This window comes from Lytechinus variegatus, chromosome 1, assembly GCF_018143015.1.
Source record: "Lytechinus variegatus isolate NC3 chromosome 1, Lvar_3.0, whole genome shotgun sequence".
In the NCBI taxonomy this organism is placed as follows: Eukaryota; Metazoa; Echinodermata; class Echinoidea; order Temnopleuroida; family Toxopneustidae; genus Lytechinus; species Lytechinus variegatus.
Window position 1 is genome coordinate 22979513 of NC_054740.1, and position 15151 is coordinate 22994663.

Here is a 15151-nt window from a genome sequence, read left to right on the forward strand (position 1 = left end):
TTGGTAGAGACCACTATTGTGTTATATCCTTTACTACCCCCCTTTCCCCAAAGCTTTTATTCCGGGGCCCGTAAGATTAATAGAAAGTTATATTTTGACCATCGCATAAGGTTTCCGACCGGTTCCCCCACAATTTTATGTGCACATCGAAGCATTTTACGACAGTCATGCTATAAATATAGGGAAGCCGGGAAGATCTACTGCATGCTCTCGATTTTCCTGGCGTTTTTCTCAGCCCGGTAGGCCATAGAAAACCCGTGGAGTCACCAGAGGGACCCGCGCGGGGTTCTGCCGGTAGCCGGATGGGTGTCTGCAGGCAACAGGGTGGGCTCAGTCCATGTTTTCAGTCAGTTTTTAAATAAAATATAGACGGGGCTATTGCGATAAAGTTCCCGTGCGACTTTCGTACGGCCCCCGCCAGGGCCCCTGGTGATTATTTAGATCTCAAATTCTGTCCTGAAATTTATTATGTTTATTAATTTGTTATTTGTTTTTATTTTTATCTATTTATCTATTCATTTTTTTTTGAGGGGGCTGTAGCAGGAAAGACTACTTTGGTCTCTTAAGATGTTTTGTCGAACATGTTTACTTATAATTATGTAGGGCTTAGCATCCCATATTTTTTCCATTATACATGGACCATCAATTTCAAATGAGTGTATTTTCTCAAACATAAAGCAGGATAATGGGTGTACAAATGAAAATATGATTCAAGATCCAATTTCATCTCTCAACTATCATCCTATTTATTCAAGTAAAATCTATCAATTAAGTGCAAAAATTAAAAATAAATAGAAAAGATAAAAAAAAGGAAAAAAGATAAATAAATGTGAAGAAGTAAAATCTTGGGGATCGAACCCGAGTCCTCTCAGTGAGAGTCTGTTCTTCACACCACTCGGCAACTATTACTGATATCGATGACATGATTCCTAATTTAAATGAACCAAACTAAGAAATATTATTCTACGTTCAAGGCTGATTTTGGGTAAATAATTTGAAAAGTGTCCCGAGCGTGCGGCTCATATATTTGTAAAAACGACTGATTCAATACACCGTCCGGGCCCCGGAAAGGTTATGTGATCGCGGCATAAGCAGCAATTTCGTACCTATATGTATCTCCCGTCTATGACATAATTGGACTTAGGTTATTTTCTTGATGTACTTGCTAGGTGTTTCAGGGTGTGTAGTAACGTTAAGGGTTAGTGTGGTGAGTTTCCTTAACCATAACACATCAGCGTTCAAAAACCATCTCCTCAGAAATCCCTATGTAAAAAACCCAATTTTCAACGGGTCCACAACCTATCGCACCCATATACAATGTCACGCAATAGCAAGCCACCGGGCGGGGCCTGCCTCGGCAGCAATTTTGTCCCCATATATATCTCCCGTCTATATTTTTTCTGTTACACATACTGTAAAGATGTTTCATATTATGCATTGTATCATGAACACAGTAAATAAAATCAATCAAACAAACATAGGCTAGTGATTGGCAGGGCAGCCATACATATGACTATTCCAGAAGGAGAATTAATTAAATATCTATATTGTCTGGTTTATTTTCGTACTAGCTCAAATATTTAGTTTCTCTGGTTTGAATGTGATTTCTTAAAGCCCATGATATTAAAACACAAATGTGTTATGTGTCCATCATTATTCAAAGTCCTTACCTAAACTCCTCCTTTTCACATTTGCCAAGGGGATGTCATCGTCATCATCCTCCTCCTCCAAATGTGTAACAGCACCCTTCAGCTGAGCCAATGGGATGTCTTCAGATGACGAAGAAGATATATCATCTGATAACTCCTCTATCGCTGTGATTGTTCCTTCCCACTCCTCCCCTTTGTACACCATGATTACTTTCGAAGAAACTTTAAGGGGACTCTCAGGACATAGCAGATCACCGACTCGTACACAGTTGATTTCCCCCGTCCTGGACCACTTAACAAGGACATCTGTGTCAGGATCCATTTCCGTAACAACGCAAAAAGGAATGGAATGAAAAATATCCGAAGTTAGTTTTAAGTCTTTAATTAAAAAGTACAGTTTTATAAGTTCAGATAATGATAGGAGACAGGGGGCGGGGGGGGGGGGGGGGGGGGGGGGGGTTGAGGTCGCAGAAAAAGAAAGTAATAGATCAAAGTCTAAAACTGCATATCTACAACTGTAACATAGTTTAATAATTACATTTCAAATTAAAGCCTAAAGTTTTAACAATTGACCGATATCATCTCAAGCGAGTTTGGATGAACCAATACATTGACAAATGATTGTGTTGAGAATCATAAGGCTATTTTAGTGACAGTTTAACATTTACAGGCTTCTTCTTTCTTGCTGGTATTACTACTTGGGCCCTGGACTTGACCACAATCCAGGATTTTCCCGATTCTATAGTACCAATGATGTCAAAACATAAACAGTGTTGACCTCATAACAAGCATGACATGAACACAGTATCTACATGTATTACTCATTGGTGTGTTCGTGAAACAGAATAGCACAGTGTGATTGTGAATACGACATGCTTGTTGGCAAGGCGAGTGTCTTCGTAGATATTTGCTAGATCTAGTCATCGTGAACCTGTCCAGACCGATATTATAAGATTTGTTACATACTAAAACAAATCATTGAAAAAATTGATATCATTCATTTGTTTAGCTTGTGCTGCAGTGCTGGATGCCCAAAAGTAACAACTTTTGTTAGACTCTAAAATCTATAGATCTAGACACCTATACTTTAACTTAGCCTAGATCTAAATTCGACTTAAATCTTAAAGTAATAGTAAAGTAACTGTTGTTGGCCCAACCAGACGCCGTGCCTACACTTCGCAACAGAGTTGTATACCTGGTGTAGATCTAACGTTAGGTCTAAATACTGTGAGTGTTGCATAGACCACTCCTAGTCTTCCTACCAATGCGGTCAAAACATAAAGAGCATTGACCTCATACTAGATCTAGATCTAACATTAGATCTAGCCATATGTGACAATACCGCATATTCTAGTCTAACGTTAGTTGGTGAATTCACCGAGGCAACACAAAGTGATCGGGACAAGGCTTGTCGCGGGATGAGCTGTCCACTAGTGAGTCTAGTGACTCTTTTTTCTTCTAGTTCTAGACCCCTTTCAGTTTAGATTTAGAGTCTAACATTACTCATTAGGTAGATCTTCTAGATCTAAATTGAAAATTTTGATGAAATATCTGTGGATTTTGTGGTGCTTGAATTGAGAGTGTGAATAGATCTCTAGTCTAGATCTATAGAATTCTATCTAGGCTAGATCTACTCTGTCAGCTTTATTTTCTGTACATGAAGCAGTGGCAATGTTCCCAAGAGTGGTCCAGGGCCCAGGCTTAACTTAAGTCAAGAATAAGACTTCAACACACAATACACATCACACACTTGACACAGCCAATTTGACCCACTCCTAGTCCTAGTACCAATCACTCCTAGTACCAAATGAGGTCCGAATACATACATGTACGGACCTCACAGGCGACAATAGCGCATAAACGGGCGGGTGAATTCACCCACGGTAACACACAGTGCTGGCAACAAGGCTTGTCGCGGGGTGAGCTGTCTGGTGACTGTATTTTTTTTCTATCTTTATTTTAGTTCTGATTCTTTTTTGAGTGAAATTAGTTATTGCAGTTTAGATATCACAAATTGAAAATTTTGATGAAATATCTGTGGATTTTGTACAATGGTGCTTGAAAGTGTGAATACTCTGCCACCCTTTTTTCTTTACATGAAGCTGAAGCTATGGCAATGTTCCCTTAAGTGATTTGACCCCCATTTTTTACACTTGGCTTGGGTTGGGATCTAACGTTAGACTTATTATTATTACCACATCGTCACATTTTATCATCTGCTTAATAAGAGTATTATGATTAACATGCACTAATAACTCTATACTTTGGCAATATCCAAGGTATATGTGGAAAGAGCCGTTAAACAGAACTTTACAGACGCAGAAGACCCGCACTTTTTGGCAAATCAAAGATGCCGCGAAACAAGCAAATCGCCTTATGCTAGAAGGGCGCTCACTACGGTACGAGAGGTTAGGGCCCTTTTGGCATAATACCGTCGATGTTAAGGGCCTTCTGGCATAAGGAAAAATGGCGAATTCTCGTTAAGGGCCTTTTGGAATTCATAAATATCTTCATAAAAAAATCGAATTTTAACAAGTCAAACACATCATTTCAAAGAGAATGGTGAGATCTTCAATTTGATGCTAATAACTCAAAACATCCCAAAATTGAGTTTAGGCCCTTTTGGCATAAGGCCGACGATATGAAATTGCACGAAAGAAACAGTTGCCATCGTCAGCTATTGTTTTAATGGGTGAAGGAATTCCGATGCACTCATTGCTATTGAACCTTGCTTCGTAGCTTCTTTCTGTATAGCTAATAGTTATTTTGCTACAAGTAGCCTGTTTATCATTTATCTCAAGAGGTACAAATTTGAAAGATTTGTCTGGTCTATCACGTTTTCCAAGATCTGATACAAACTGTACTTCGTCTCCTGATTCATTTGAACAGGTGTGTACATTAATTTCTTTTCTTTCTTCAACAATGTCTGCTTTGATATCCGACTCTTTTGCGGATGAGAATCATCGGTAGACTCATCTGCTGCATTCAAATTTGCATTGTCTGCATTTCTATTCAATCCTGCATCTGAGACAATTTCAACGTGACATGTTTCATCATGTACAAGCTGTGTATCAATAGGCTGACATGACCTTTCACTTTCAAATGAACTTCTCAGTAAATCATCATCTTCAACACTTGTGTCTGATTCAGATTCTATGTAATTTCTCCCATGATTGCGTTTGATTGCGTCATGTCACTATCGCTTTCATTCTCTTCAAGATCAATCTGTAATTTGACATTGCTTACTCCATCCGGGATGTTCACGGTTTCTGAACTAGTTATGTTCTTTTGAAATTCCATCTGCTGGACATGCACTCTCATTTGAAAATATGTTTGAATGATTATTGTCGTTTCTGTCAATTCTCCCTCATCTTTGCCTTCTGTGATTGATCTACCAGAACTGTTCGACTGATTACAGACCGGTTCTTTGTCACAATTTGCATCATCATTCTTAATCATATCCATGTTAGATTGTTTTGTGACCTCTTTCTTAGGCAGCTTTGAAACATCAGGGCAATTATCATCATGTACCCTTTGATTCACTTTCATGTTCCTTTATTGACCTCTTCCTCTTTTACCTCCTGCATAGACCCTGTATCGTCTCAAATCCTGCATCTTTTCCAGAATGTTGCAAGTTCTTTGATTACAGCGTTGTCAAAACCAGAATCTGGTTTTGACAATGGAGACAAAGTAGCAGTTACGTCAGCATATGATTGATTTTGCATTCTTTCCATTTCTTCACAGGCTTCATTGTAAACTTTTATAGAATAGATTTTCTGCATAGGATTGCACACTGACATCTTTTTCTTTCATTTTCTGCTTCACCTTATACTCTTTTTTATGTACTGTGTATTTTTCTCTTACGACTCCCATAAAATGTCTTGAATGCTTTGCCAATGTAGGTAACACCTGTTTCCAACAATACACCATTGACTGATCTTTTCTGCCTTCTGTCCTGTTCATTTCATTGTTCTGAATTGGAATGCAATCTTTCTTCTCTTTTTCTAGCCATTAGTTTTGCTCTCCTGCATTTCACCTTCACCCAGTTATTGTCAAGTTCCTCAACTTGAGCAAATTTTGATCTATGAAATGAGACAGATTGTCTGTTACACCATTTCACATCTGCTACATTGCTCTGTAAGCACTGTGCTCTTTTTTACTTTAACATACCTCTTCTTTGCTCTCCTTGTCTTGTCTGTTTGAAGATTTCCATATTCTCATCATTATCATCTGCTGACATGAGAGGCTCATATCTGTTATAATGAGATGGAATACCTACTTTGTCAAATATTCGATCGCAAATGTTACTATGACCACAGCATGAGCAAATCCAAATCAATCTCTGGTCAGCAAGTTTATCATTGTTAAGTATCCCTCACACGTCACATGGAAATGGTTGTTGCAAGACTCACATGTTACGTGGGTGTCACTTTCATTGATCTCATCCATGCATTGATAACATTCTCTTTTTCTAGCCATTAGTTTTGCTCTCTTGCATTTCACCTTCACCCAGTTATTGTCAAGTTCCTCAACTTGAGCAAATTTTGATCTATGAAATGAGACAGATTGTCTGTTACACCATTTCACATCTGCTACATTGCTCTGTAAGCACTGTGCTCTTTTTTACTTTAACATACCTCTTCTTTGCTCTCCTTGTCTTGTCTGTTTGAAGATTTCCATATTCTCATCATTATCATCTGCTGACACGAGAGGCTCATATCTGTTATAATGAGATGGAATACCTACTTTGTCAAATATTCGATCGCAAATGTTACTATGACCACAGCATGAGCAAATCCAAATCAATCTCTGGTCAGCAAGTTTATTATTGTTAAAGTATCCCTCACACGTCACATGGAAATGGTTGTTGCAAGACTCACATGTTACGTGGGTGTCACTTTCATTGATCTCATCCATGCAATGATAACATTTACCAATATCTGAGTCAATCATCAATGTGTAACTGGAAAGCATGTTTATAATCTCATAAATAATTGAGCCAAATTGAGTGGCAGCCATTTTCAATTTCTTTATTCCATCAGATATAAAATTCAAAAATTTGAGAAGTACGCACACAATGAATTGTCTTTCAAGGCCTTGTTGTTTCCTTCAAAATTCACTAACCACACAAAAGTACCTTTAAATGTATTATGTCAATAAAGCTCACTTGTATTTGCAAGATTCTGTGAATTTGGACCCCAAATTTATATTATTTGCTTCTTTGCAATTGAAGGTTTTTTTTGGAGGGGGTAAAAGTAATCACTGCCTATAAGCTACTCTTTATATTTTGCGTATACAATTCAAATTGTAATAAGGTTTTTTCCCTTGATCAGATTTATATCCCAAGTCAAATTTATAAATGCCAATTCTTCACTCAGTCAAATTCACTCAAATTTCTCTCTTTTTATCCCAATAACACTCTTTCTACCTTTATTTTCAAGTGTATCACTCTTTTCTAAATCAATTTCGCAGTATTGCTTTTAGCTCTTACTCTTTATATAATCTCTTTCAACCTACTTTATGACTGGTTGCACTTGTGCAATATATCACTCTTTCCACTTTTCACCTCTTTTAGTATCTTTTATCTGTAAGGAACTCTTTATATTTTCATACATGTACATATATATAATTTAAACTATAATCAAGCAAGATATTTTTTTCCTCTATCAAACTTTATATCCCCAGTCAAATTTATGAATGACTATTAATTTGCTCAGTTAGGTTCACTCAAATTTCTCTTTTAGTCAACAAGATCACCTTTTTTACCCTTTGAAAAAAAATGTATCACTATTCTGCAATACTGCTTCTAGCCCTTATTCTGTATTTCAACTCTTTCAATCTTCTCAAGTTTATCCCTAGTTGAAGTTATGCAATATTAGTCTTACCCCCCTTTTCACCTTTCAAAATTTTAGTCCCTTCTTGTATCTTTTTATCTGTATTTTTGTCAATAAATTGAACTTGTATTTGCAAAATTCTATAAAACTACTATAAAACTACAAAATTCTATAAAAATATACTTCCTCTCTAAGTTATCAATGAAGCTCACTTGTGTTCTTTTCTCACAATCACTATTTCCTTTCTTAACCAAATGCTACAAATTCACAAAGTCAATCAAATAAACAAATTGACATAATTTCAGGCATATATAATTGCTTATTGTTTGACTGTTTTTCAATGGGGATATATTTGTAAATATTCAATTTAAAAAAAAAACAGAGGCTGGTAACATAGCATTTTTAATACAGCAGCCTCACCAAACTATCATATCACTATTGGATGCTTATCTGACATGCCTAAAAAATAAAAAATAAATTATTCAATTTTTCCTTAACCCTATATAAACTAGTCTATTTTTAACTAAAAAATTAAGGAAGGGGAGGCGGGGTGAATTTGGCCCTACCCCTTCAAATTTTGTTTGCACTATATCTGATGAAGACAATACTTTTTTAAATGCACTGTTCATGTAATACCTACACAGAAGTTGCAAATTACGTATCCTGTTCTCTAAAAGAACTCCCAGGTAAGTACTCCTGTACAAATCAAGGAATCCTGAACAAACAGATGGCACCCGTTTTGAAAAAAAGAATAATAATGCACATGTCAATTTAAAAATTAGAATTCAATTCACACAAAAAAATCAATATCACAAAACAAATTTTTCATATTCAATGATCCTGAAAATGTATAAAATCAAGATAAACACGCTGAACAGATTTGACCCTAAATGAAATACAAATGTGGTGTAATTCTTAAATTATGCTATATTTAAATTTCAACAAAATGCAGGTCTTAGAATTATACTTTTTTACATTGCAAACAGAATCCACACTTAGTTTTAATGGTCAAGTCCACCTCAGAAAAATGTTGATTTGAATTAATAAAGAAAAATCAGACAAGCACAATGCTGAAGATTTCATCAAAATCGGATGTAAAATAAGAAAGTTATGACATTTCAAAGTTTCGCTTATTTTTAACAAAATAGTTATATGAATGAGCCAGTTACATCCAAATGAGAGAGTTGATGATGTCACTCACTATTTCTTTTGTTTTGTATTGTTTGAATTATACAATATTTCAATTTTTACGAATTTGACGATTGGGACCTCCTTGCCTGAAGCACAAAATGTTAAAATAATGGAATTCCACGTGTTCAGGGAGGAATGAAACTTCATTTCACATGACAATGACGAGAAAATCAAAATATGTCATATTTCAAACAATAAAAAACAAAAGAAATAGTGAGTGAATGACATCATCGACTCTCTCATTTGGATGTAGCTGGCTCGTTCATATAACTGTTTTTGTGAAAAATTAAGCAAAACTTTAAAATGCCATAACTTTCTTATTTTACATCCGATTTTGATGAAATTTTCAGTGTTATGCTTGTTGAATTTTTCTCTTTTTATTCAAATCAAGTTTTTGTTGGGGTGGACTTGTCCTTTAATTTACCATGAACTTATAATGTAAAAAGTCTCCTCACTTCTTTAAGCTCTGATAGTGTCGATTCATAACTTGTCTACTTGTAGTCATGTGTAGGAGTATATGTTCAGTAAATACAAAATATCTAACGTGTCTATAATGGTCACCAGTGTAAAATGGCCAACTTGCTATTGTTCAGAAGCTGCAATAGACAGGTTTGACTGTACGCCGTAGATTAACATTACTATTGCAATACATTAAATGGGTGTTATATTACAGTGGCAGCACCAACTTTTGAAAGTAGAAGAGCAATGAAAAACAGGACAGGGTTAAAAGATTACATTTTTTGACATAGTCTAATGGACATAGCAACAGAGAAGAAACAACAGAGCTTCCAATACATGTACATACAAAACAGAACACAGGCATTGAGCCCTGGTTCATGAAATAATCGACATGACTCAGGCTTACTACAAATATTTATTATCTATCATCTTATATTAGTGTAACACTGTATATTTTTTGTATTGATTGATAATATATATTTTGTGGTGGTAGTGTTCGATGGCGTATTGAGCCGTGTTACAACCGAATAAAGAAAGAAGGAGGCGATGACCATTCAGTTCCGATTCAATATGTTTATTCACCTTTCTTAATGGTAGACAGGATGAAGTAGTGCAATACAAAAGGATATTGATGAGTAGTATATAAATGACAAAAAGTGGATAACAATGATATGGAAGCTAGAGTACTCCTTTAGTTATGGCCATGTGATGGCCAGGAGAGGGGTGGAGCGATAGCTCAAAAGCCCCCCAAAATGCACCTATATATATCTTGCACTTTGTATTTATACTCTCTGGACTAGACATCCATCACAATGTTTTATTATTCTTCAACCAGTACACTCATACCATTTCTTGATAGAAAGACCACAGTGAGTGAGAGAGAGAGACTGGGAGAGAGAAAGAGAGAACCAAGTATGAAGAAGAAACCTTGAGTCCTAATGGAAGAAACCTTGTGAGAGTCACATCGTAAACAGGTGGACATAAATAAAGCAGTGTTGGACATAAACAAAACAGTACTGGGCAGTGAACCCGTTCGATTACAGTTAAATTAATAGTTCTTTCTTTTAAATCATATATTGATTATTTTCTACTCTTACATTCGTCCCATTGTTCAAAAAGAAACGTCCTCATTTCTAAATTAGAAACAAATGTTGCTAATGTTAGAAAATGCAGTACGTGATACTACGAAGGAAAGTATTAGAAAGTAAAGTTCAGTCAGTTGAAATGAAAGTATGGTATATTAATAAACGGAACTCGACCTATAACAAAATGGATGAGATGAAGGGACGTGTTGCAAAGGAGCCCGCAGGGTGGGACGGGGCTTCTGCGCTCCTTACACGGTGGACAACTTGTGCAATAGTCTGCAATATCCCGCTTCATCCCATTCCAGTGACATAACCTTTCGGCTTTCTGAATGGTTTTTGCTGAGCCAAAATGACCAAATAGAGGGGATCCATGTAGGACCGAGACTACATACGGAACTAGGGAATGAGGAATGACAACCTGGTGGACGGAGGCCCCAGAGGATGAGTTGCTCATACAAAGTAACCCGTCTTGCATGGAAAGCTGGTTAAATTTGGAATGGTATTTACGAAGGTCATCATCCGAGCGGGGAAGTGAATCGAATGGTGGTGGGCGGCGAGTGCGCACCCAAGACATTACTTCCCGAAGAATAGGGTCTTGGCTCTGAGCTTGACGGAGTTGAAAGTTATCGTGAAGACATGGACATAGATCCGTGCCACCAGAAAGCGATGACGATTGTGCAGCTGTCGAAGGGCTGACTGGAGGGGGAGGTGGTGTACTTTCTGTCTGAGGTAGTGGGAGAGGAGGCGAAGAAGGGGGAGTCTGAATGATGACAGAGCAGGCAGGGGTAGGATCCTTTAGTCCTTGCTCGTGGTCGGGAACACTGTGAATTGGAGATGGGATGCGCGAAAGGGCATCTGCATTAGCATGCTTCACACCTTCCCTATGTTCGACAACCCAGTTGAAGGGATCAAGTTCAAGAGCCCATCTGCTTCGCCTGCCAGAATTGTCATGATTGACTGGTAGTTTTCTGAGACCCATCAGGGGCTTGTGATCAGTAACGATAGTAAAAGCAGATGCAAGCAAATAATGCTTGAAGTGACGCACAGCCCACACAATGGCCCAAAGCTCCCTATCAGGTTGACCAGCGCCGTTCAGTCTTGGAGAGACTGCGACTGGCATATGCAATGACATGTTCAGTACTATCAAGGCGTTGAGCAAGAACAGCTCCAATAGCCTCATTCGAAGCATCCGTGTGAAGTATAAAGGGCTGCGAAAAGAAAGGAAATGCCATGAGAGGTGGAGAGATGAGAGTCTGCTTGAGAACACTGAATGCCTGATTACAAACATCTGTCCAAACAAAGAGTACACCCTTATTTGTAAGGAAGGAAAGAGGTTGAGCAATCTTAGCAAAACCCTTGACAAATCGGCGATAATAGCTAGCCAGGCCAAGGAAAGCTCTGACTTCTGTGGCATTGGAAGGTGTAGGCCAATCACGGACTTTCGCAATATTGGCTGGATCAGGAAGAACACCCTCAGGTGATACCACATGCCCAAGAAAGGTGACTTCCTCCCTGAAGAAAGAGTATTTCTCTGGGCGTAGCTTAAGATTGGCACCTCGGAAACGATCAAAGACCTCGCGTAGGCGGTCTAGTTTGTCATCAAATGTCTGACCAAAGACAATGATATCGTCAAGGTATACCAAAACAGATTCCCAGTGAAGCCCACGCAGCACAAGCTGCATTAAGTGCTGGAATGTTGAGGGGGCATTACGTAATCCCATTGGCATCACCTTGAATTCAAACAAGTCAGAGCCAGTAGTGAAGGCTGTTTTGACATACCCCTACAGAAATTTCCAAGCTTGCGGGAAGCGTGCAACTAGCTTGCGCAAGCTTGCGGCATGCTAGTAACTAGCATGCGGCTAGCTTAATAAGCATGTAATATGCGTGCAGAGTAATAGTTAAGCGATCTTTTAGCGAGCAGGGACTGTTTGCTAGCATGCACTCGCTTATTAACCACTTGACTGCTACTGGGCTTATTACACAGTGATAGCCTCTATGCTACAGCACTTTTTGGGTATTACAGCATTTTCACATTTTGTATGTTTTTTTTTACTTCTATCATAACAATTTAGTTATTGATTGATTATAATATATCCAAACACTTACAAGCCATTGTTACCCTGGTCATATGGGTCAATCTGGCTTGCCCACACACAATATGTGCACACTCTCCACTGCCCATGAGGAGGATTCATACAGCTATTTCAGTGTATATTTTTCAACATTTTTTCATTCATATGTCTTTTGGGGGGATAGTAATGAACTAATTTAGGCTCAAAATACTAAAGAAATAAAAATGAGAAATGATATTATTCTTACCCATCCAGCTGTTATTCTGGTCCTGGTCCTGTGATATCCTGGAAAAGTCCTCCTAAAATAGCACAATGGGTTCACAAAAGTTCTGTTGATCACAGTTCCCCATTTTGACATTCACTCCAATATATCATCATACAAGATCTTATCAGTTTTGTTTTGGTAGTTTTCAAGTGATTTTTTTAGACCTTTTTTAGGAGGTTCTTTTGGGTATGCCAAACCTCCCAGCAGTTTTTGTCAAGTGAATGTTGACACAGTTCACAGTCTTTGATGTAAAGTCCTGGTTTCGATTTCGCTGTTGAATGTGCAACGCATGTTTTGCACATGGTTGATGTCGAAGTTCGATGGCCCCTCGCTGTGCATACTCTACAATTTCGCTGTGCAGTGGTTTTTTTCTGCCCACCAGTTTTTGGAACTGATGTGGGCATGTGTGGTTTCCCATTCAAGCGAACAGCATCTTCATCTTGGGCGCGTGGAGGTGGAGCTGGAGGCGGAGGTACAGCTGGAGGTGGAGCTGCAGCCTGCTGCAGGTTTAGGTTTGATCGCATCCAAGATTTCACCACTTCGTAGGCAAACCAACGGATGGATCGCTTGTTGTTTGGGTTCTCTCTTCTGTAGAGTTTGTATGCATTCAATTGCATCTGCAAAAGTAATCTAACAAAGAGTTTTTGGTACCACTTTAGAGTCTTCCGCATTGGGCATAGGCTTCTAAGTCCAAGCATTTGGTCCGTTCTGTCAACACCACCCATATTTACGTTGTACTTGGACACACATTGGGGCTTGATGATTTGCTGTGGGGGGTCGTGTCTTGTTAGCCTACCAGTGTCGAAAGTGCTACAGTCGTGCATTGTTGTCAGCATGTGCACAACCTTTGGCTTCCCTGTAGTTCTATCCTTTGCTTCACGGTACTTTACTGCAAGTAATACCTTGTCCTCATGCAAGAAATGACTCATTTGTCCTCTCTCAAGATTTTCTGCATTCAGCTGTTGTGAAGGCATACCCTGCCTATTGTGTTTGACAGTGCCACAAAGATGAGTGTGCTTGGTTTCCAGGTAAGCGGCTAATTGTGGACTTGTGTAATAGTTATCTGTATATAAATGGTAGCCCTTACCAAAGTATGGTTGCATAAGATTCAGGGTAATTTCTTCAGACTTTGTGAACTGGTAGTGTGGATCGTGGTAACTGGTGTCTATATTTGTGTCAGTGTGGACTCGTAACCCCATGGTTATTCCATCAGATGTGCATAGAGGGTACATCTTTATTCCTGCGCGGGCACGTTTTGTTCTTATTGTCTGCTTGAAGATAAGTCTGCCACGGAACAAGACCAATGATTCATCAACCGATAGTTCGCGAGTAGGAATGAATACTTCTCTGCATCTGTCATTTATGTAGTTCAAGAAAGGCCTGATCTTATGCAGTCTATCACGATCTTGTGCAGCATGTCATAGCCAGGTGCTTGATTGTCGTTGAAATGTAGACATCGTTTGATCAAAAGAAATCTGTCCCTACCTAACACCGAGCTGAACCCTGGAGTTGAAGTCAAAAATTCTCTCGACCAGTAGTCACTGTACTTCCCCTTCTTCACTAGTCCCGTCAAGAATAATACTCCCAAAAACTTCTTCATTTCCTCACTGTTTGTTGGTTTCCATTTTTTTAGACGAGACCGCCTTTTCAATGTTCCATTAGCTCTCTTTGACTCAATCAGTTGATCTGCAAATCGATTTGTTTCATCAACGATATGCTGAAGAAGTACATCTGTAATGTAAAGTTGGAAGTAGTCAGAAGGAGTAGAATCCTGTGGCATATTGTCTTTGATATTTTGTGCGAGTCCAGGTATAGCAGTAAATTGGTGAACTGTAGGCACACGCTCTCTCACCTTGTCCCATCTTTTTGGAGCTACATGAGGATTTTGACGTCGTCCTCTTCCGGCTGCTCCGCCTCGCCCACGCCCACGGGCACGACCTCGGACAGGCTGATCATGTCTATCATTGTCTATCTCATCAGATTCAGTGTCTTCATCTGTGTCTGAAACATTCTGATAACGATGCAGTGGTACTGGGGGTGCATAATCATCATCATCATCAACTGTATTATCAGGGGAATCAGGAGCAGTGGTACTAGTGGTACCAGGAGTAAGAATATCAAGTCTCAAAAGTTTTACCTGTGCTCTGTGCATTCTTGGATGCTTGGGACGTGGTGTTTGTGTTCATCCTCATCATCACTATCTGTCAAATTATCTCCATCACCATCGTCTCTGGCAGGAGGAGGAAAACAACTACGTCTCCGTTTTCTATGACGATGAGCGGGTGAAGGTGTATGTCTGCTTGGACTCTCACCAACGTCTATGAGTGGGACCACAGTATCACTGTTGTTACCGTCATTTTCACTTTCACCGTCAAAATCACTCCCAAAATCCATCAAATCATCTCCCTCATCTTCTGAAATATCCATTGAATTATCACTGACATCACTTTCACTCTTGTCGTCAAAAGTATCATCCAAATTATTCCCTGAAACAGTGCTGTCTGAACGCCGAAGTGAATGTCTAGGGGCAGCCATCTCGACTTTTTCTTGAAGAAAGTAACCCGCAAAAAACTTTCTTTCTTCAGTTGCAAATCGG

General features: G+C 38.8%; 1 protein-coding gene across 1 annotated transcript; it reads right to left on the reverse strand.

Annotated features, from left to right (window-relative positions):
- Nucleotides 1–12713: 12713 nt before the first annotated feature.
- Nucleotides 12714–13754, reverse strand: LOC121429826 (piggyBac transposable element-derived protein 4-like). Its single transcript, XM_041627070.1, has one exon. It carries the CDS (start codon nucleotides 13752–13754, stop codon nucleotides 12714–12716), a length of 1041 nt encoding a protein of 346 aa, XP_041483004.1.
- Nucleotides 13755–15151: the final 1397 nt, after the last annotated feature.

Excerpts from the sequence above, each read along its gene's own strand:
- LOC121429826 (XM_041627070.1), bottom strand. The coding sequence starts at position 13,754 with ATGGGGTTACGAGTCCACACTGACACAAATATAGACACCAGTTACCAC.